At 40.7% G+C, this 24,823-nt stretch overlaps 1 protein-coding gene across 5 annotated transcripts in view; it reads right to left on the bottom strand.

The window, feature by feature from the left end:
- The window catches only part of PLOD2 (procollagen-lysine,2-oxoglutarate 5-dioxygenase 2), a 294,498-nt gene that overhangs the window by 112,574 nt on the left and 157,101 nt on the right, over positions 1 to 24,823 (bottom strand). For all 5 annotated transcript variants that reach the window (XM_080654017.1, XM_080654018.1, XM_080654020.1 and 2 more), the window contains exon 4: positions 15,549 to 15,712. In XM_080654017.1, the coding sequence (XP_080510143.1) occupies positions 15,549 to 15,712 (164 nt within the window). The remainder of the gene's footprint in view (positions 1 to 15,548; positions 15,713 to 24,823) is intronic.

Consider the following 24,823-nt stretch of genomic DNA (forward strand, 5'->3'; position numbering starts at 1 on the left):
AGGTCTCCCAGTCTAATTACCACATTATCCTTTTATTAGTATAGACAGAGGCCTGGTGCATGGGTGGGGACTGGCTGGTTTGTCCTAAAGGGTGTCCCGGATCAGGGTGGGGGTTCCTTGGGGGGGCGGGGTGGCCTGGGTGAGGTGCCTGTGGTAGTTTGCAGGCTGGCCATATCCCCATTACGGTGGGGGTCCCCACTGGGGACTGTGCTGGCCTAGGCGAGGGGCTGGGGCAGTTTTCAGGCTGGCTATGCCCCCCAGCAGGGACCCTAACCCCATGGGGGCATAGCCAGCCTGGGTAAGGGGCTGAGGGCTGTTTTCAGGCTAGCCACACCCCCTTTAGGGTAGGGGTCCCCGCTGGGGTGTCTGGCCAGCCTGGGTGAGGGGCTGGGGGCCGTTTTCAGGCTGTTCACACCCCCTTCAGGGTGGGGGACCCTGCTGGGGTGCCTGGATAGCCTGGGTGAGGGGCTGATGGCTGTTTGCAGGCTGGCCAAGCTCCCCAGCGGAAACCCTCACCCCATGGGGGCATGGCAAGCCTGGGTGAGGGGCTAAGGGCCTTTGCAAGCCCCTCCCTCGGCGGCCGGCCCCAGTGACCCAAGCCTCCTGCGTGCTCAGGCTGGCTCTGTGGCTGTGGCCCACAGCTACCTCCTTCAGCAGCCAGCCCAGTCAGGTGGAAAGCTTGGCTTCCTCCATCACTGGGGGCGACCCAGGCCTCCCGCCCTCTCCAGCTGGCTCTGTGGCCACTGCCATCTTTGTCCTGCTAATTTGCATATTTCCTCCTGATTGGCTGAGGGCATTGTGGAGTGACGGTCAATTACCTTATTTCTCTCTTCTTACTATAGATTACAATAGAGTGAGTTTTAATACCAATTGCAAATCAAAGATTCTTTCAATAAATATAGCCCCTAAATTAAACTTATATTGAGAAGGCTAAAAAGGGCTACTTCCAATGTAACTCTGATATTTGGGGGCTAGTGATCTGAATCCATGCTAGCAAGCTCAGTGTACATTCCTGATAACCTATAATTAAGTCACTACCTCCTTCCCAGATACTGGTCTTGCAGAACCTGTCACTGTGAACAGTGCACTGCCCCAGAGGGAGGGTTATTAACGCTGACACCAGGCCAGACTATCAGATATGGCCTGGATATTCCCAACACCTGGGGGCCTTCTTGCAAGGCCTGCGAAAAGGACCAGAAGCATAATCTATATTTGTGGGACAAAGACCACAGGGAGATATAAAAAGAAGCCCCATGCATGTTTCAGCACTCAGATTTGGAAAGCTATTCCCTGAGTCCACCGGTGTATTAAACAGTGTCCCTCCTCTTCTTTAAAGCGTCGCTTGGTTTTTCTTTGGTCTTCTGCAACAATACAAGAGGGGCAACTTATATGTTCCAGTTACTAGGAAAAGAATAGACTAGAGAAAAGAATGCTCTTTCTGACCTTCTAAAATGCTCTTCTTGGATCCTTTATACAGTATTCACTGTTTCTGAAAAAGAAAATCTCTGCTACAGTTGTTTTCATGTCTGTACCAGAGATGTTAACACAATCAAATGCTGGATTTGTCACCAACTATAAATATCTCAAAGGAATGTTATAGCTGGGACATTTTGGTAATTTTTCCTTTACTTTAGCTAGTCATTATAGTGCCTGCTAATCCATTTTCTGGCTAGCTTTTGTGTGTCATAGTCTGGAGAAAGGAAGTCTAAAATAGGATTGTTCCCCTTAGCCTCAGAACATAAGCATTAAGTTTGCCAACAACAACTGTCTATAAAAAACACAGACAACAGGATCATTTTTCCCTTGGTTGAGTCTTCCTCTGAGTTTCAGAAATGCAGCCAAACCATGTCTCATTGACATGCAATACTTTTTAAAAGAGACCAATATTATTCCTCTGAATTAAAAGAAACTGAATTTTACCCTTAAAATTAAAATGTCATCAAAAGAATAAACGAAATAAGTCCAGCAATTTTACTGCTACCTAGAGAAAATAAGACAAAATAAGAACATGGCTAAATCAACCACTGGTTGCTCATTTTAATTATTTTTACCAAATAAAAAAAAATCTTAAAACACTGAAAAATGGAAACTATGAGTGAGGAGTAAGTCAATGCTGCACAGACACACACTCCGGAACAAACTAGAATTATAACTAAAATACAAAAAAACTTCCTGAATAATCAACGGAAGACTCAATGAACAGAATCTTGATACCAAAGGATGGAAAGAGGAAACCGCATAGAGATTGGTAGGAGGGGAGGAGGCACTGGTGCGCTGGTGGGCTCCCAAGATAACAACTGAAGTTCAGGAAAGATATCTCAGCTGTGAGGGATTGCCACTGAGAATTCTTGGGTCTAATCCCCAAGCTGGGACCCCCAGGAGAGAGCCCCAGAACTGAGAAGGGTACACACATAACATATGGCTGTGAAAAGCAGTGGGGTTGCTGTCTTACACAGAGAGATGGCTTGAAATGCAGGCACCCTCATAAAGTGCCAACACACAAAATTCCCTTTGGAGCCAATCACCTTGTCCTCTGGCAGAGGGAGGGCAGAGTAGACTGGAGTTATGTGAACAGAAGCCAGGATAGGGGGCTTTGAGGTTAGATCTCAGAGGGCAGAAACCCTAGTCTCCTGTGCTGACTCATTCCTTAATGCAGACATTGGCTATACAGGTGGCTTTGCCTGGGGCAGTGGTTGGCACACTGTGGCTTGCTAGCCACGGTTTGCTGCTCTGTTGACTAATGAGTTTGCCGACCACTGGCCTGGGAGAAAGACAGATGACCATCTTATTGGAAAACACCTTGCCCCACCAGGTGGAATTTCTGAGACCCATTAACAGACTGAAATAACAATTAGCTTCCAGACAGAAGCAATTGCCCCACTCTGTGGAAAATCTATCACCACACCTATAGATGATTGCCTGAGGGATATTCAAGACGGAATCCTATCAGTCTGTAGGCAGAGGCAGTCTCTGGAGGCTTTGAGTATTTCCTTGATCTAATTGATTATTTCCCAGTCTAATTAGCATTTGACACTGTCCTGCACTAGAGATTGAGAGGTGTAGCAGATCTACCTAATACATAGTCACAAACCCAAAAAGGCAGCAAAAATGAGGAGACAAAGAAACAACCCACAAATGAAAGAACAAGAGAATTTCCCAGAAGAAGAGATAAATGAAATGGAGATGAGAAATTTATCTGATATAGAGTTCAGAATAATGATGGTAAAGATGCTCAATAGCATGAGAAAATATATAGTAACTATGAAAAAAGAAATAAAGCATTACATAGCAAAAATAAAGAACACATTGGAAGGAATACACAACAGATTAGGGGAATCTGAGGATTGAATCAGTGAATCAGAAGACAGTGTTGAAAAAAATCACTCAATCAGAGAACCAAAAAGAAAAAACAATGAAAAAAACAGGAGGGCAGCTTAAAGGAGTTGTGGGACAATGTAAAATGTAACAATATTAGAATAGCAAGAGTGCCAGAAGAGGCAGAAATGGTGAAAGTTATAGAGAAAGTGTTTGAAGAAATAATGGCAGAAAATTCCCTAACCTAGTAAAGGAAAAAGTCACACAAGTCCAGGAGGCACAGAGAACCTCAGGCAAGAACCCAAAAAGGCCCACACCCAGACACATCATAATTAAAATACCAACAATAAAAGACAAAGAGAGAAACTTAAAGGCATTAAGAGAAAACCAAACTGTTACCTACAAAGGGGCTCCAATAAGGCTGACACCGATTTCATATCAGAAACTCTGCAGGCCAGAGGGAATGGCATGAAGTACTCAAGATAATGGAAAGAAAGGATCTGAAACCAAGATTACTATACCCAGCAAGATTATCATTCAAGATAGACAGTCAAATAAAGGGCTTGCTGGACAAAAAAAGGCTAAAGGAGTACATCACCACCAAGCCAGCATTATAAGAAATGCTAAAGGTACTGATATAATGAGAAGAAGAAATAGAGAAATCTAGACATACAGAATTAAAATGGAATGAAATAAATAAGTGCATATCCTATATAATAAAAGCCTAATATGCAAATCTACCGAATGGCAGAATGACCCATGGAACGACCAGTCACTATGACATACACTGACCACCAGGGGGCAGACGCTCAATGCAGGAGTTGCCCCCAGCTTGCAAGCCCCAGGCTAGCCAAGACAGGTATCAGCAAGGGCTTACCCCCGCCCGCATCACCCTGCCAGTCGCCCTGCAGTTTGGCCCTGATCACCAACCAGGCCTAGGAACCCTACCTGTGCATGAATTTCATGCACTGGGCCTCTAGTCAATAATAATCTTAAATGTAAATGGATTAAATGCTCCAATCAAAAGACAAAGGGTGAGAAGGTTAAAAGGCTAATTCCAATGTAACCCTGATATTTGGGGGGCTAGCAATCTGAATCTGTGCCAGCAATCTAATGTACATTCTTGATAACCTATAATTAAGTCATTGCCCCTTTCTCCACAAACTGGTCTTGCAAGACCTGTTACCTAAGTGCTCACATTTTACAGAGGCCATAACCCATGACACATCCCCCTGGAGGAGGGTTATCAGTGCTGTCGCCAGGCCAGGCCCTTAGGTATGGTCTCAAGACCCCCAACAGCTGGGGCTTATTGCAAAGCCCGCGAAAGGTCCGGAAGTATAATCCATATTTTGGGGACAAAGACACCAAAAGGGTATAAAAGAGGGGCTTGCAACATATTGGTTGGCTCAGAATTTGAGAGGCAACCTCCTCTGAGTCTGCCGGCATAATAAAGCTGTGTAACTCCATTTCTCTAAGCATTGCTTGGTTGTTCTCCAGTCTTCCATAACAAGGGTAGCTGATTTGATACAAAAACATGACCCAATTATATATGCTGTCTACAAGAGACCCACACAGGATGAAAGTGAAGGGATGGAAAAAAATTGTCCATGCAAATGAATAAGAAAAAAAAAACTGGAGTAGCAATACCCATATGACAAAATACACTTCAAAATGAAGGCCATAACAAGAGATAAAAAGGTTACTACAGAATACTAAATGGATTGATCCAATAAGAGTATATAATCATGATAAATATACTATACTAGAGGCCTGGTGTATCCCCTGCCAGCCTGATTGCCCCGAACTGCCCTCCCCTGCAGGCCTGGTCACCCCTAACTGCCCTCCCTTGCAGACCTTGTCCCTCCCAACTGCCCTCCCCTGCTGGCCAACTTGTGGTGGCCATCTTGTGTCCACATGGGGGCAGTCATCTTTAACCACATGGGGGCAGCCATCTTGTGTGTTGGAGTGATGGTCAATTTGCATATTATTATTTTATTAGATAGGATTAGATAGGATAGAGGCCTGGTGCACAGGTGGGGGCCAGCTGGTTTGCCCTGAAGGGTGTCCCGGATCAGGGTGGAGGTTCCCTTGGGGCGTGGAGCAGCCTGGGTGAGGGGCCTGTGGTGGTTTCCAGGCTGGCCACACCCCCCAGTGACCCAAGTGGAGGCCTGGTATCTGGGATTTATTTATCTTCTATAATTGAAACTTTGTAGCCTTAGGCGGAGGCCAAGGCAGGCCTGCACTGCAGAAACTTGGCTTCCTCCATTGCCGAGGGCAACTCAAACCTCCTGCTCTCTCCAGCTCCATGGCTGCTACCGTTTTTGTTGGCATTTATTTATCTTCTATAATTGAAACTTTGTAGCCTTAAGCGGAGGCCAACACAGGCCAGGGCAGGCGGAAAGCTTAGCTTCCTCCATTGCCAGGGAAACCCAAGCTTCCTGCTCTCTCCGTGGCTGCAGCCATCTTGGTTGGGTTAATTTGCATACTTGGTCCTGACTGGCTGGTGGGCGTGGCTTGTGTGTGTAGCGGAGGTACGGCCAATTTGCATATTACTCTTTTATTATATATGATATGCACCCAGTATAGGAGCACCTAAATATATTTTTAAAAAAACTGCTAGAGGACTTTAACAGAGAAATTGACAAAAAATACAATCATAGTAGGGGACTTCAACACTTTGCTGACTTCACTGGATAGATGTTCTAGACCAGGGGTGGGCAAACTTTTTGACTCGAGGGCCACAATGAGTTCTTAAACTGGATCGGAGGGCCGGAACAAAAGCATTGATGGAGTGTTTGTGTGAACTAATATAAATTCAAAGTAAAGGAGCAGAGGAGAGAGCAAGAGAACCCTCCGCTCTTTCGGCTCCGTGGGCCGGATAGAACAGCCAAATGGGCCGGATCCGGCCCGTGGGCCGTAGTTTGCCCACGGCTGTTCTAGACAAAAACTTAACAAGGAAACAGTGACTTGAAAGGACACACTGGATCAGATGGATTTAATATACATTTATATAACATTTCACCCCAAAGCAGCAGAATACATATTCTTCTCAAGTGCACATGGATCATACACAAAGAGAGACACATGTTAGGACACGAAAATCAAGTCTCTACAAGTTCAAGAAGATTGAAATCATATCAAGCATCTTCTCAGATCACAATGGAATTAAATTAGAAATCAACTATAGTAAAAACACACAAAAACTTTCCATGTTATTAAACAACTAGAGGCCTGTTGCATGAAATGCATGCATGGGTGTGGTCCCTAGGCCTGGCCAGCAAACGAAGCATGAGTGTCTGGCATGGAAGGGCAGGTCACAGCTGACCTCTGGGCCCTGGACAGAACCTGGGCCCCCTCTCGCACCTGCTTTGGCCTGGTGCCGCCCACTCACCTGCTCCACCCTCCTGCCACAGTTTCACTCTTCTCGAGGCCTATTGTGGCTGGCAGCACCTCCAGTGCCGCCTGCTGCCAGTGCTGCATTGTCATCACCTGCCATGTTCCGCGCCACCCTCTGATGGTCAGCGCACGTCATAGCGAGTGGTCAAACTCCCAGTCTCCTGGTCGAACGACCACCCGAGGGGACAATTTGCATATTAGACTTTTATTATATAGGATGTTATTAAACAATGAATGGGTTACCAATGAGATCAAGAAATAAATAAAAAAAACTTCCTGGAAACAAATGAAAATGAAAATAAAAACAGTCCACAATCTCTGTGACATAGCAAAAGCAGTCCTGAGAGGGAAGTGCAGAACAAGCTCAAAAAAACAAGGAAAATTAATAATAAACTATTTAACCCTACAACTTAAAGAAAGAGAACAACAAGAAAAGACCAGCCGTGGCTGGTTTGGCTCAGTGGATAGAGTGTTGGCCTGAAGTCTGAAAGGTCCCAGGTTCAATTCTGGTCAAGGGCATGTACCTTGGTTGCGGGCACATCCCCAGTAGGGGGTGTGCAGGAGGCAGGTGACAGATATCGATGTTTCTAACTCTCTATCCTTCTCCCTTCCTCTCTGTAAAAAAAAAATCAATAAAATGCATAAAGAAAAGCCCAGAGTAAGTAGAAGGAAGGAAATAATGAAGATTAGAGCAGAAATAAATAACATAGAGACTAAATAAATAAATAAATAAACCTGTGAACGCAAGAGCTGGTTCTTTGAAAGGATAAACAATATTGATGAACCATTATTCACCAAAGAGAGATGACCCAAATAAATAAAATCAGAAATAAAAGTGGAGAAGTAACCACTGACACTGTGGAAATAAGAAAATACTAAGAACAACTATATGCCAACAAGCTGGACAATGTGGATTAAATGGAAAAATTCATAACAAATGCAATCTTCCAAAACTGAATGAGGAAGAATCAGAAAACCTGAATAGGCTAATAACAACTAATAAAATAGAAGCAGTAATCAAAAAACTGCCAGCAAACAAAAGCCCAGGATTGGATGCCTTTACAGGGGAGTTTTAGCAAACATTCAAAGAACTAACACCTATATTCCTCAAACTATTCCAAAAAATACAGGAGGAAGGAACACTTCCAAGCTCTTTTTATGAGGCTAGAATTATCTTAATTCCAAAACCAGGTAAAGACACTACAAATGAACATAGATCCTAAAATCCTCAACAAAATATTAGCAAATCAGATCCAATAATATATTAAAAAGATCATATACCATGACCAAGTGGGATTTATTCCAGGGATGCAAGCTGTTATAACATTCACAAATCAATAAACAAATACATCACATAAACAAACTGAAAGAAAATCACATGAGCATGTCAATATATGTAGAGAAAGCATTTGACAAAATCCAACATACATTTTTGATAAAAACTCTCAGCAAAGTGGGGATAGAGGGAGCATATCCCAACATGATAAAGGTCTTATATGACAAATCTACAACCAATTTCATACTCAATGGGCAAAAACTAAAACCATTTTTCCCTAAGAACAGGAATAAGACAGGGATGTCCGCTTTCACCATCCTTATTCAACATAGTACTGGAAGTCCTAGCCATATCGATCTGACAATAAGAAGAAATAAAAGGCATCCAAATAGGAAAGTAGGAAGTAAAATTCTCATTATTCGCAGATGACATGATATTGTACATTGAAAACCCTAAAGAGTCCACCAAAAAACTACTAGATTTAATAAATTAATTTAGCAATGTAGCAGTGTACAAAATGAATACCCAAAAATCAATGGCTTTTTTATACCCCAAAAATGAATTCTCAGAAAGAGAAACTAAACAAACAATCCCATTTACCAATGTAACAAAATAATTAAGATCCTTAGGAATAAACTTAACAAAGGAGGTAAAAGACTTGTACTCGGAAAACGACAGGACATTGTAAAAGAGATAGATGAAAACATAAATAAGGGGGAAAATATTCTGTGTTTATGAATTGGTAGAATCAACATCATAAAATGTCCGTATTACCCAAGGCAATCTAAAGATTCAATGCAATCCTCATTGAAATACCAACAGCATATTTCACAGAACTAGAAAAATACTCCGAAAATTTATATGGAATCAAAAAAGACCCCGAATAGGTGTAGCAATTCTGAGAAAGCAGAACAATGTTGGAGGAAACACAATACCAGATATCAAGTTATACTACAAAGCCACTGTAATCAAAACAGCCTGGTAGTGGCACAAGAGCAGGCACAGAGATCAATGGAACATAACAGAAAGCCCAGGAATAGCCCCACGCCATTCAGCTCAATTAATATTTGACAAAGGAGGCAAGAGCATACAATGGAGTCAAGACATTCTCTTCAATAAATGGTGTTGGGAATATTGGGCAGATACATGCAAAAAAAATGAAAATAGACCACCAATTTACACCATACTCAAGAATAAACTAAAAACAGATAAAAGGCTTAAATGTAAGTTGTGGAACCATAAAAATCCTAAAAGAAACCATAGGCAGCAAAATCTCAAACACATCTCATAGCATTATGTTTGTGGATAAATCTCCTAGGGCAACAAAACTAAGGAGAAAAATAAACAAATGGGACTACATCAAAATAAAAAGCTTCTGCACAGCAAAAGAAACCATCAACAAAACAAAAAGGGAGCCCACTGTATGGGAATACATATTTGGAAATGATACATCTGATAAAGGGTTAACATCTAAAATATATAAGGCATTCATACAACTTAACAAAAGGAAGACAAACAATTCAATTAAAAAATGGGCAAAGTACCTAACTAGACAATTCTCCAAAGTGGACATACAGAAGGCCAAGAGACATATGAAAACATGCTCAAAGTCACTGATCATCAGAGAGATGCAAATTAAAATGACAGTGAGGTATCTCACACCTGTCAGAATGGCTACCATCAACCAATCATCAAATGACAAGTGCTATTGGAGAAAAGGGAACTCTAGTACACTGCTGGTGGGAATGCAGACTGGTGCAGCCATTATTGAAAACAGTATGGATTTTCCTCAAAAAATTAAATATGGAATTGCCATTTGACCCCACTTGTAGGAATATATCCTACGAAACCCAAAACACTAATCAGAAAGAATGTATGCACCCTTATGTTCATAGTAGCACCATTTACAATAGTTCAGATCTGGAAATAGCCCAACTGCCCAACAGTAGATGAGTGGATAAAGAAGACAGAAGGAAGGCCAAGAGACATATGAAAACATGCTCAAAGTCACTAATCATCCGAGAGGTGCAAATCAAAACAATGCAGTACCATCTCACACCTGTCAGAATGGCTATCATCAACAAATCAATAAATGACAAGTGTTGGCGAGGATGCGGAGAAAAAGGAACCCTCATGCACTGCTGGTGGGAATGCAGACTGGTGCAGCCACTGTGGAAAACAGTATGGAGTTTCCTCAAAAAACTAAAAATGGAACTCCCATTTGACCCAGTAATACCACTTGTAGGAATATATCCCAAGAAGCTAGAAACATCAATCAGAAAGGATATATGCACCCCTATGTTCATAGAAGCACAATTTACCATAGCTAAGATTTGGAAACAGCCTAAGTGCCCATCAGCAGATGAGTGGATTACAAAACTGTGGTGTATCTACACAAGGGAATACTACGCTGCGCTAAAAAAGAAGGAATTCCTACCATTTGCAACAACATGGATGGAACTGGAAAGCATTATGCTAAGTGAAATAAGCAAGTCAGAGAAAGATAAGTATCACATGATCTCACTCATTTGTGGAATATAATGAACAACATAACCTGATGAACAAAAACAGTTCCAGAGACAGAGAAACATCAATCAGACCATCAAACCTCAGAGGGAAGGTAGGGGAGGGTGGGGTTAAGGGGGAGAGATCAACCAAAGGACTTGTATGCATGCATATGGGCCTAACCAATGGACACAGACAACAGGGGGGTGAGGGCATGAGTGGGGGGCATGGGGGGGGTAATGGGGGAAGAAGGACACATATGTAACACCTTAATCAATAAAGAAATTTAAAAAAAAGCTGTGGTATATTTATACAATGGAGTACTATACAGCAGTAAAAAAGATGAATCTTTCACCCTTTGAGACAGCATGGAGAGGCCTAGAGAGTATCATGCTAAGTGAAATATGTCAGTCACAGAAAGAAAAGTATTGCAGGATCTCACTCATATGTGGAATCTAATTAACAAAATAAACTGATGACCAGAGTGGATACAGTGACATGGAAGTATGGAATAGAGTGTGAAATATTGGTGGGAAGATGGGGGTAGGTGGGTGGGTGGGAGGTAACCAATCAAAGACCTAGTATGCATATATGCATAACCCATGGATGCAGTCAGTGGGGTAGTAAATGCCTGCGGGGGGCAGTGCTGGAGGGTGTTGATGGGGATGGGGGAAGGGGACATATGTAACACTTTCAACAATAAAGATTTAAAAAAAACAAAAGAAAAAACACTGAATAATGCAATTTTTCATCGTGTGATCAATCTTCGCTGATGAAAAATACACGCAAGCAGACCATGACATTTTACTGTTTTTCAAAAATTATATTCCCTTATTTCTTGTATATAAGTCCCAAACATCCTAAAAAAATTAAAAGTAATTACAGGTGACCCTTTAACAACATGGGTTTGAACTACCTCAGTCCACTTAGATATGGATTTTTTTCAATAAATATATAGTTGGCCCTCCATTTCCCTGGATTTCCTATATATGTATTCAACGAGCTGTGGATGGAAAATAGTAATTTTGATCCAAGGTTGAGAATCAACAGATGTGGAAGGCTGATTATATGCGATGTTTTACACCATTTTATATAAGACTTGAGTATCCATGGATTTTGCTAATAGGAACCAATTTCTCTCAGACACTGAGTGACTACTGAAGTTTTTGGGGAGTCAAAAGTTAATGTGTGAATTTTTGACTATGGGAGGATCAGTGCACTTAACCCCATGCTGTCCAATGTTCAAATGTGCATATATTTTCATAGTACATAATATACATTTTATATGATTTATATTTTTCTATGAAACTCAAATATTTCAAATAAATAAAACTTATCATATTCTGAAATTTTCCTTATATGGAAACATGTTCACTCTCCATATGGAGATTTTTTAAATTTAATGATATACCTAGAAACTAAACTCATGTCCCTTAAATAACTCTCAATATATTATTAATGGCCCTGACTAGTGTGGCTCCGTTGGTTGGATGCTGTCCCCTGCACCAAAAGGTTGTTGGTTAGATTCTTGGTGAGGGTACATGGCCACAATCCCAGCTAGAGGGCTTGTAGGAGGTAGCCAATTGATGTCGATGTTTCCCTTTATCTCTCTCTCTAAAAATCAATAAAACTATTTTTAAAAAATATTTCATTCATGAAATCACATAAACTTCTATTGAGCGTATTTAGATTTTTCTACCATATTTTTAAGTATTTTATTACAAAACTAGAGGCCCAGCGCACGAATTTATGCACAGGTGGAGTCCCTCATCCTGGCAGGCGATCAGGGCCATTGGCGGGGAGGGGGGAAGGGGGTGAGCTGGCCAGCTGAGGGGAGGGACCGAGGGAGGTTGGCCAGCTAGGAAGAGGGACTGTGGGAGGTTGGCCAACTGGGGGGAGGGACCATGGGAGGTTGGCCGGCTGGCCCCCCAATCAGGGCTGATGGGGATGCTGGCTGGTTGAGGGGAGGGACCGTGGGAGGTTGGCCAGCTGTGGGAGGTTGGCTGTGGGAGAGCACTGATGATCAGGGGGCAGCTCCTGCATTGAGCATCTGCCCCTTGGAGGTCAGTGCGTGTCATTGTAACCAGTTGACCAGTTGTTTGGTCATTTGGTCTTAACAGTCGCTTAGGCTTTTATATATATAGAGAAGCATGAGCATTATGTTTTGATGCCCTTGTATGATCTCTTTCCCACTTAATAAATACATTTCCTTAGTGAAACCTGCTCACAGAGGCACTCACATGGTAGGTGTCTTTTTGCTATGTCTACAGTACTGTGCATCTGTCTGAAATTAAACTCCTGAGTAGCTATTTCATGATCTAAATGAATTTACATATTTCATTATGCATGTTTATGTTTGGGAAAAAATCATAAATACAAAATAAAATATCACAGAGTTCCACAGCAAAATGTTTTTTTTTTAAATATATTTTTATTGGTTTCAGAGAGGAAGGAAGAGGGAGAGAGAGATAGAAACATCAATGATGAGAGAGAATCATTGATCAGCTGCCTCCTGCACGCCCCCTACTGGGGATCGAGACCGCAACCCGGGTATGTGCCCTTGACCAGAATCGAACCCGGGACCCTTCAGTCTGCAGGCCGACACTCTATCCACTGAGCCAAACCAGCTAGGGCAGCAAAATGGTTTTTAAACTACCTAGAACTTAATGATAATTTAAAAGATTAGTCTTACTGAAGGCCTAACAGTTTGGAGGCAGAAGCAGCACCAATCTACAATGCTAGTGTTCAGACAAGAAGTCAAGAGTGAGAAGCCTCCTGAGAGAGAAAGGCTTTGCCAGTGCATGAACTGGAACTTTAAGGGAAGCTGCTAAGACAATGAGGATGGAGTGACCAATAACAAAAATCCTAGGTTCTGACTTGAACATGGGAGTAAAATCCAAAGGTGATAGTTAGATTAGAAGAAAATAGAATGGTCAAGAGATCCCACAAAACAATGAACTGTAGTTGAATTGATATTGAGAGAAAAGGCAGGCTAAAAGCTGGAAATACAAACTGGAATTTAAGGTTTTGGAAGTATAATATTTATATGGGCTAACAAAGTTCCCAGGTACAATTATGAGTTATGGCTCAGGGTTGAGCATTGACCAATGAACCAGGAGGTCATGGTTCAATTCCTGGTCAAGGCACATGCCCAGGTTGCTGGCTTGATCCCCAGTAGGGGGCATGCAGGAGGCAGCCAATCAGTGATTCTCTCTCATCATTGATGTTTCTATACCTTTCTCCCTCTCCCTTCCTCTGTGAAATCAATAAAAATGTTTTTTAAAGTGCAGATGAAAAGAGCTGGAACTGAGGCATCTCAAAGAACATAAACTACTTGCTAAAGGTTTCATTCCATACCTGGCTGAGCAAAGCCTAGAATTCAAAGGAGCACGTATTTTAACTAGCCTACTATTTAAAGGAGCACATATTTTAACTAGCCTAAATAGCTATATGTAAATCACTGAAAAACATCTGTTCTCCCAGTGCAGCTTGCATGTCTAACATGTTCCCCCATCCTGTTTGAGTATACCTTCTGGGTAGATGTTTACATTAATCTCAGTCTAAAAAATCTCTTTTAGTCATAATAATGTCCAATGTCAAATTTTACTTTCTTTTTTTTGAAAAGAAAGGAAAAATGTTATAATTTGTTCCATTAATCCATGGTGGCATAGCTAATGCAACATTTGAAGTATATCAGACATTGAAAAGTTGAATCTTTTTGACTAGTGAATTTCAAGACGAATTACTCATTTATTCCAATATATGTAAAACATAGATAAAATTAAGCAATGCTTATTTTTCAAAACTACCTGATTGTAGCTTGTACTTTTTTGTAAGTTAGAGGATTTACTAAATGCATTGTCCTATAGCCAGAAAATTCTCAATGACACTATAAACAGAAGACCTGGATCTATATTATTTTTCTTTTAACACTTAATGTCATTCAATGAAGTCACTTAAATTGGGGGAACAAAGGTTTTTTCACTTATAATTTGAAAATAATAACACACTGTTTAATGTTGCTAGGGGCATTATCTATAATAATAAAAGTGTAATATGCTAATTAGATTGGACGTTCTTTCAGACAAAGCCAGGGCTGCGAGGGAAGCCTGGGTCCTGGGTGCCTGCCAGCAGCCAGAGAAAAGCCCGGGTCCTGGGTGCCTGCCAGCAGCCAGAGCAAAGCCCGGGTCCCGGGTGTCTGCTGCGGCTGGAGAAAAGCCTAGGTCCCGGGAGCCTGCCAGTAGCTGGAGGGAAGCCTAGGTCCCGGGTGCCTGCCAGTGGCCAGAGGGAAGCCCAGGTCCCGGGTGCCTGCCGGCAGCCGGAGGAAAGCCTGGGTCCTGGGTGCTGGAGGGAAGCCGGTGCCAGCAGCCGGGGGAAGGAAGGCCTTCTCTTGCACGAATTTCATGCATCAGGCCTCTAGTCTATTATATAAAAGCCCAGCAACAGTTACAGCAGAATGACCAGAATGACCAGTCACTATGACACGCACTGACCACCAAGGCCAGATGCTCAAAGCAGGAGCTGCGCCCTGGTGGTCAGTGTGCTTCCACAGTGGGAGCGCTGCTCAGCCAGAAACTGGGCTCACAGCTGGCGAGCATAGCGGCGGTGGCGGTAGCCTCTCCTGCCTCCGTGGCAGTGCTAAGGAGTGGTAAGCGAAGCAGTAAGGAGCGAGCAGGCAGGCGGTAAGGAGCGAGCAGGCGGTTAGGAGCAAGCAGGCAAGTGGTAAGGAGCGAGCCGATGGTGGATAGGAGCAAGCAGGCAGGCAGTTAGGAGCAAGAGGTCCTGGATTGTGAGAGGGCACAGGCCAGGTTGAGGGTTCCCCCAACACACACACGAATTTTGTGCATTGGGCCTCTAGTATGATATAATATATAAGTGAAAATGCTTTGTCAGCTATAAAATGTACTGTGGATTATAAACTGATGTAATTTTTCCATAGTAATAAGATAATGGTTATTTAAAACTATGTCTATAGTTATACATATAAAAAGGTGGTTTCATAATTATTTATAATTACTATAACTTACATTACACTTTCTGCCAGAATCTTACCCACCTCCGGAATTCAGGTAGCGTTTCCCAATGTGCACAACAGGATACTTGTCTGCTAGTCTCTTATCTGGCCACAGAATTCCATCTGCTGCAAAGACCACTTTGTGGTTTGACTTTTGGAACTTTTTTAGAACTTCTTCTGGACTGCCAGCAAATATGACATCAAAGCTGTTTAGTGAAGGGAAAATATTTTAAAATATATTTTAAAACATACATAAACCAAGAAACAGTCTCTAATAAAAGTCAGAATTTAGACTACAACACAAGATTAACACCAACTATTTAGAGAGTACACCAAAAAAATTTACCTCAACTTAAAGTATATGCATAGTATTAAATTATTAGTGTTTGCATTACATTGGAAATTGAGGTCCATATAAAGACAACTTTTGTAGTATTAGTCTTACTATTTTTCATTAATCACTTGTTTAACTAAATCAAAATTTTAAGTGTTGAAATGTTAAAATGTCAGTAGCTGCTATCTAATAATATAGACACAGTCATTGACAGAACTTACCATTGTAACTACCTAGTGTTTCAATTTAATTTGTACCATCCATTATAATTTCTGAAGATTTCATTGCCTTGAAAAAAATGTGACCAACTACTAAGTGTCACCAATATTTATATATTAAATTTATATTTTAATCACAACTAAGCCTGAAATCCTAAAATAGTGTATAGATAAGCACATCTTTTTAAACCTCAATAAATTTGAAAAACAATATAAAATTGACTTTTATTTAATGTCTATAGTTTCACTGATTTTATACAGACTTTATTCCTCATAGCCTATTTACAGCATCAAAATGATGTAACAAAACATGAAATATAAAAGCCACTACTTAATATATTTCCACTCTGTAATAAGTTCTCTATTCTTCTTTCAACCACAACTTCTTTTGCATTTTCCTATTTTACATCAGAGTACCTCAAGGCCAAAGGTTTCCAAAGATGAAAACTTTATGACTTAACATCCCAGGTAACAAACAATAAAGCAAACTAATGCTCTTTAATTCAGCACCATGTCTTCCTCAAGTCAATAGTCCAGAGGCACTGCTGTGACATCTAAATGGAGGAGGAAAGAGGCTGCTCCACAAGCCTCTTCAAGCTAGACTTCCTCTCAAGGAGCTTGTTAATATGCTAGGATAGTAGTAATACATCAAGAAACATTTAGTAACTTCATGAAAATTTAAATTCTTTGTAGTTTAAAGAATTACACATGAGGATTGCATTGAATCTATAGATGGCGTTGGATAGTATGGACAGTTTAACAATGTTGATTCTACCAATCCATGAACACGGTATATTCTTCCATTTGTTTATATCTTCCTCTATCTCTTTTTTCAACATCCTATAGTTTTCTGAGTATACGTCTTTTACCTACTTAGTTTATTCCTATGTACCTTAATTTATTTGTTGCTATGGTAAGTGGGATTGATTTTTATTTTTTATTTTCTCTTTCTCTGAATTCACTGTTGGTGTATAAAAAAAGCCATATATTTCTGGGTGTAAATTTTGTATCTTGCTATATAGCCAAATTCATTTATTAAGTCTGTTAGTTTTTTGATGGGAGTCTTTAGGGTTTTGTATGTACAATACGATGTCATCTGTTAATAAGGACAGTTTTACTTCTTCTTTTCCAATTTGGATGCCTTTTATTTATTCTTCTTGTCTGATTGCTATGGCTAGCACTTCCATTACTATGTTGAACAGGAGTGGTGAAAGTGGGTATCACTGTCTTGTTCCTATTCTTAGGGAAAATGGATTTAGTTTTTGCCCATTAAGTGTGATGTTGCTTATAGGTTTGTCATATAAGGCTTTTATTATGTTGAGGTATGATCCCTCTATTCCTACTTAGCTGAGAGATTTTAACAAGAAAGGGTGTTGGGTTTTGTCAAATGCTTTTTCTGCATCAATTGATATGCTCATGTGATTTTTGTCTCTCAATTTGTTTATGTGATGTATCACATTTATTTATTTGAGATATTGTACCAGCCTTGTATCCCCGGAATAAAACCTACTTGGTCATGGTGTATGATTTATCTAATGTAATGCTGGATCCAATTTGTTAGAATTTTGTTGAGGATTTTATCATCTATGTTCATTAGGGATATTGCCCTATAATTCTCTATGTGTCTTTATCTGGGTTTGGGATTAAAGAAATGCTGGCTTCATAGAAAGAGCTTGGAAGTGTGCCTTCCTCTTGCATTTTTTTTGAATAGTCTGAGAAGGATTGGTTTTAGTTCTTCTTTGAATGTTTGGTAAAACTCCCCTGTGAAGCCATCCAGACCAGGCTTTTGTTTGCTGGAAGTTTTTTTATTACTACTTCAATTGGTAGTTATCAGCCTATTCAGGTTTTTTTATTCTTCCTGATTGAATTTAGAATATTGTATTTTTCTAGGAATATGTCCTTTTCATCTAGGTTGTCCAGTCTGTTGGAGTAGAATTGTTCATAGTATTATATTACAATCCTTTGTATTTCTATGGGGTCAGTTGCTACTTCACCTCTTTCATTTCTGATTTTGTTTATTTGGGTCCTCTTTTGGTTTCTTGGTGAGCTTGGCTAGAGGTTCATCAATCTTGTTTATCCTTTCAAAGGAAGACCTCTTGGTTTTACTGATATTTAATATATATATATATATATATATATATATATATATATATATATATATATATTGTTTTTTGTTTCTGTCATTTATTTCCACTCTGATCTTTATTATTTCCTTCCTTCTGCTTACTCTGGGCTTTTCTTGTGTCTCTGTTTCTAATTCTATAAGTTGTAGTGATAGATACTATATTATCTTTTTTTTTTTTTTTTTTTTTGAGGTAGGCCTGTAGAGCAGTGGTTCTCAGCCTTTCTAATGCCGCGACCCTTTAATACAGTTCCTCATGTTGTGGTGAACCCCAACCATAAAATTATTTTTGTTGCTACTTCATAACTGTAATTTTGCTACTGTTAATGAATCGTAATGTAAATATCTGTGTTTTACAATGGTCTAAGGCTCTACAGTAGCGGTTCTCAACCTGTCGGTCAACAGTAGCAAAATTACAGTTATGAAGTAGCGACGAAAATAATTTTATGGTTGGGGGTCACCACAACATGAAGAACTGTATTAAAGGGTTGCGGCATTAGAAAGGTTGAGAACCACTACTGTAGAGCTATGAACTTCCCTCTCAGGACTGCTTTCATTGTGTCCCATAGATTTTGGATTGTTGTGGTTTCACTGTCATTTGTCTCCAGGATGCTTTTATTTCTTCTTTGATCTCTTTGGTAACGCAATCATTGTTTAATAGCATGCTATATAGCCTCCAAGTGCTTGACTGTTTCCATTGTTTTTATTGTAGTTGCTTTCTAATTTTATGCCACTGTGATATGAGAAGATGTTTGATATGACTTCTATCTGCTTGAATGTGAAGAGGTTTTGCCTGTGTCCCAATATGTGGTATATCTTTGAAAATGTCCCATGTGCACTTGAGAATAATGTATATTCTGGGGAGATCCAATATGGCGGATGACAGGATGGGATTGAGGGAGATAGTGTGAGTGAGTGAGAGAGCGAAAGGGGAGTGCATGGACATGTGGGGTGTGTGAGTGAGGGACAGTTATATTCCACAGGATTGTTAGGAACTGGCAGACCAGGCTCCCGTAACCGGACAGCCTCTACAACTGCTGAAATCTCTCCCGGGGCAGCTGGCTCTGCCAGAGAGACTACATCATCTTGAAGGGGAGAGAAGCTGTGATTGGGAGCCCATCCTCACCTTCGCCCACAGAGACCACGGACACCACCCAGGACCCTACAGGCACAACTGCCTGGGAACAGCTATCACGAACACCGAGACTCCTGCCTCCCCAGCCACAGGCTCCTAAAAAGTTTGTCCAGGGGGAGAGAAAATGGCAGCTGAATAGGCGGATGGGTCCTGCACCTTCTCACGGAGCAGATAGAAGAAACAGCTGAATTGAATAACATCCACCCAAGAATAGGCGAATTAAACACAGCTGTGAATGTAGTAGAGCGTAGGCCACATAACCAGACAACCTGAGAAGAGCAAAAATGGGGAGACAAAGAAACAGCCCCACTACAAATGAAAAGGAGGAATCACAGGAAAAGGAAGCAAACAAAATGGAGGGATGCAATTTGTGAGAGAAAGAATTCAGAGCAATGGTCATAAGGACGCTGAAAAGGATGGAAGACAAATTCAACAATATATGTAAGAACCAAGAGGAAATGAAGAATAACCATGAAGAAATGAAGAATGACATAGCTTCAATAAAAAACACAACATAAAGCATAAACAGTAGACTAGAATAAGCTGAGGATCACATCAGTGATCTAGAAGACAAGGTAGGAAAAATATCCCCAAACAGAGCAGCAACTGGAAAAAAAAAAACTTAAAACACAGGAGGAGAGCCTAAGGGAGCCTTGGGACAACACTAAACAAAACAACATCCACATAACAGGGGTGCCAGAAGGAAAGGAAACAGCAAGGAATAGAAAACCTGTTTGAAGAAATAATAACAGAAAACTTTGATATTGGTAACAAAAATCTCACACAAGTCCAAGAAGCTCACAGAGTCCCAAACAAGATGAACCCAAAAAGGCAGAAACCATGACACATTATAATTAAACTAGAGGCCCCATGCATGAAATTCGTGAAAGGATAGGCGTTCCTTCGTCAGGCTGTCAGCACCGGTATCCCTCCAGACGCCAACAGGCACCCAAACCCAGGCTTCCATCATAGCCCCAGCTTAGTCCAGAAGGTCATCCAGAAGTACATACAGAAGAATGTCCAGTCTAATTAACATATTACAATTTTATTATTATAGATTGGCAAACACCAAAACAAGGTAAATATTTTAAGGCTGCCAGAGAGAGACAGAAAGTTACCCATAAGGGATTTCCCATCAGACTATCAACTGATTTCTTAACAAAAACACATCAGGGCAGAAGGGAATAAAATGAAATATACAAAGTCATGTAAAGCAAGAAACTGAATCCAAGAATACCATACCCAGAAAGGCTATCATTCAAAATTGAAGGTGAAACCAGGAGCTTCACAGAAAAAAAGGGCTAAGGGAGTTTATTACCACCAAACCAGCAATGAAAAAAATGCTAAAGGGACTGCTGTAAAAAGAATAGGAAAGGAACAGAAAACAGGGGCATAAAGAATAAAAATGGCGACAAACAAGTATCAATCAATAATAACTTTAAATGTAAATGGATTATATGCTACAATCAAAAGACATAGGGTAAGGAGGAAAAATGGCGGCGGAATAGACAGACGTGTTCTGAGCCTTGTCCCAGAGTAGAAAGAAAGAACAGCTGAGGGTCGCACGAGGAGTGTTTGTTGGCAAGTTAAGGTACAGCTAAACTCCAGAAGAAGGTGGGGGACTGCTAGAAGGGGTTCCCCTGACCTGACAGCCCCCACTGTGGCTGGGTCCCCTCCTGGAGCTGCGGGCTTGGACGCGGAATCTGCACAATCTTGAATGGGAAAGTGGAGCTTATCGGAAGCCTGAGAATCCACAACTGTGGCACCATGGAACAGCTGCGAGCCCCAGAACACCGGTCCCCAGTTGGCGCGAACACACGGATTCAGAGGAGCTCTACACTCCACCAGGGAAAGGTCAGATTTCGCCTGGAATAAGGTGAGGTCTCTGGTCCCGGCGGGAGAGAGGAACGCGCGTTTTTTGGGAGCTGGAGGACCAGGGAAGTCTGAGCCTAGAAAAATCCGTGGCTGTTGGGGCTGGCATGATCCGTGAATGTGGAAGGGGGTCCTCAGAGCTGCTAACAGAAGGGCTCTCTAAAAAGCAACCCATTTTGATCTGACGTACAGGGACAGCCTAAGAATTTCAGGGGTGTGCCGGCTGCTGAGACTTACGCGCAGCCCCCGAGTTCGCACACTTGGGCTTTTTCCTCTTGAAATTCTTGCTTCTGCTTACTAAGCCCAATACATAGGATCACCCAGTTGGGGACACCCTGGGAGACTGCAGGGGAAAGTTGTTTTTCTGGAACCTGGGGATCAGAGCGAGGAGTGACCGTTGGAGAGCCAGCTCTGAGGCAGCCCACTCCCACAAACCGGTAGTGAGTGCCACAGGGAAAGAAGGCTCTAACACTGCCTAGAGAGGCCATATATAGACCCAGAAGTCATTCCAGAAACACTGCTACCCAGGGGCTGAAACACAAATTGACTCTTGTGTAATCAAAAATAAAGGAATACGAAAAATTAAGACACAATGCCTGCTTAAAATCAGGACTGGCTTACAATACTGAAGAGTAGTGGAATGCAGGAAACTGCAATACTGTCCGGACTGAGAAACAGGCATGCCAAACAGAACAACAGAGGAAGTGAATGACCTTCACTACTCCAAATTTTATTTTTATTTTTTAATTTTTTATTTTCATTTTTTGCATCTTTTACTCAAGAAACTATTTTTTTTCCTCATTGATTTTACTTTTTTAATTATTACATTTTTATTTTCAATCCGTATTACTAATGCTATTTTATCTTTTTTTTTTTAAGTGTCATTTTAATTTCTCTTCATTTTACTTTGGGATTAGTGTTCTACATTCTATTTTCATCTTTCCTTTAGCATCATTTTAATTTATCTCAACTCTACCTTTAAGCCATCACACTCTTCCTAACCTTCCCCTTTTCGGTGTCCTGTTTATCTTACCCCTTTCCTGCTTTAGATTTCCCCTATTCTTTCTGTTTACCCCCTGTTAAAATTTCACCCTACTTACATATCTAATCTCCAATTCCCTGCTCCAAGTCCTTACACACCTCTCGCTTCGCTGTCTTAACTATCCAAAAAATTATTTTTCTCTCTGTCCTTTTGTTGTTGTTTGCTTGCTTGTTGATTATATCAAATTTTTATGCTTTTTTGTGAGATTGTTTTGCTTATTCTTCTTTTGTTTGTTTATTTTTTTGTTTGTTTTGTGCTTCTGTTTTCCCTTACCTCACTCAATATTAGTTGGTGTTGTAGTTTGTATTAATCCCTAGGTACTTGTTGCTGGCATTTGCTGGGATTAGTGGTTGTTCTATTGGAGTTTTCTCCCCATATATATAGTTTGTTCCCCTTTCTCTCTTAGTCTCTTTCTTGCCTCTTACTTTTTTTTTTCCTTTTACCAATTTCATTTTGACACTCCTTTTTTTTTCTTTCTTTCTTTTTCCTCTTCTTCTTTCTCTCCTATCCCCTAATTTGCCTTTTTCTGGTGGTCACCTTTATTAGAGGTTATTAATATCGTGGATACATTTCTGTTCAGTACCTTGTGTGTTGTACCTGGTAGTGCTGTATTTTGTGCCTTTAAATCAATGCAGGAGAGAAAGAACTACATAACCAGACATCCAGAGAAGAGAGGCCATGGGGAGACAAAGAAACAGCCCGCATATGAAAGAAAAGCAGGCATCACCAGAAAAGGAAGTAAACGAAATGGAGGCAAGCAACCTTCCAGAGAAAGAATTCAGAGAAATGGTCATAAGGTGGCTGAAAAGAATGGAAGACAAATTCGACAATATGAGCAAGAACCAAGAGGAATTGAAGAAGAACCAAGAAGAAATGAAAAATGACATCGCTGCTGTAAAGAACTCAATAGAAAGCATCACGAGCACACTAGAAGAAGCAGAGGACCGCATCAGTGAGCTAGAAGACAAGATGGGAAAAAATACCCAAGTAGAGCAACTTTTAGAAAAAAAAATTAAAAGGCAGGAGGAGAGCCTAAGGGAACTTTGGGACAACACAAAACAAAACAACATCCGCATAATAGGGGTTCCAGAAGAAAAGGAAGCTGAGCAAGGAATAGAAAACCTGTTTTAAGAAATAATGACAGAAAATTTCCCTGATATAGGGAAGAAAAAACCCACACAAATCCAAGAAGCTCACAGAGTCCCAAGCAAAATGATCCCCAAAAGACCAACGCCAAGGCATATCATAATTAAACTGGCAAACACCGATGACAAAGTAAGAATCTTAAAAGCGGCAAGAGAGAGACAGAAAGTTACATAAAAAGGAACCCCCATCAGACTAGCAACTGATTTCTCAACAGAAACTAATCAGGCCAGAAGGGAATGGAATGAAATATACCAAGTCATGCAAAGGAAGGGTCTGAATCCAAGAATACTGTACCAGCAAGGCTATCAATCAAAATTGAAGGTGAAATCAGGAGCTTCACAGACAAAAAAGGACTAAGGGAATTAATTACCACCAAACCAGCAATGCAAGAAATGCTAAAGGGTCTGCTGTAAAAAAAAAAAAAAAAAAAGAAATAGGAAGTGAAGAAGGAATACAGGGGTAAAGAATAAAAATGGTGACAAATAAGTACCTATCAATAATAACTTTAAATGTAAATGGATTAAATGTTCCAATCAAAAGACATAGGTTAATGGATTGGATAAGAAAATGAAAGCCATATATCTGCTGTCTACAAGAAACCAACCTCAAAAAAAAAGACGCACACAGACTGAGGGTGAAGGGATGGAAAAAGGTTTTCCAGGCAAATGGAACTAAAAAAAAGCTGGGTTAGCAATACTTATATCTGACAAATTAGATCTCAAAGTGAAGGACATAACAAGAGATAAGGAAGGCCACTTCATAATACTAAAGGGAGCAATCCAACAAGAAGAAATAACTCTGGTAAACATATATGCACCCAATACAGGAGCACCCAAATACATAAAAAAAACTCCTGGAGGATATCAAGGGAGAGATTGACAGCAATAAAATCATAGTCGGAGACTTTAATACCCCACTATCACCATTGGACAAATCCTCTAAACAAAAAATCAGCAAAGAAACATCAATCCTAAACGACTCACTAGACCAGATGGAATTAATTGACATCTTCAGAACATTTCACCCCAAAGCCACAGAATATACATTATTATCAAGTGCACATGGGTCATTTTCAAAGATAGACCATATATTGGGTCATAGGCAAAGTCTCTTCAAATTCAAGAAGATAGAAATCATATCTAGCATCTTCTCAGACCACTGCATAAAACTGGAAAACAACTACAATAAAAACAACCCAAAGAAATCAAACACATGGAGACTAAACAGCATGCTATTAAACAATGATTGGGTTACCAGAGAGATCAAGGAAGAAATAAAAAACATCATGGCAACAAATGACAATGAAAACACTACAATCCAAAATCTATGGGACACAGTAAAAGCAGTCTTGAGAGAGAAGTTCATAGCTCTACAAGCCTACTGCAAAAAACAAGAAACAATGGTAATAAATTACCTAACCCTACAACTCAAAGAGTTAGAAAAAGAGC

This window comes from Plecotus auritus (genome assembly GCF_963455305.1).
Source record: "Plecotus auritus genome assembly, chromosome: 2".
Classification (NCBI taxonomy): Eukaryota; Metazoa; Chordata; class Mammalia; order Chiroptera; family Vespertilionidae; genus Plecotus; species Plecotus auritus.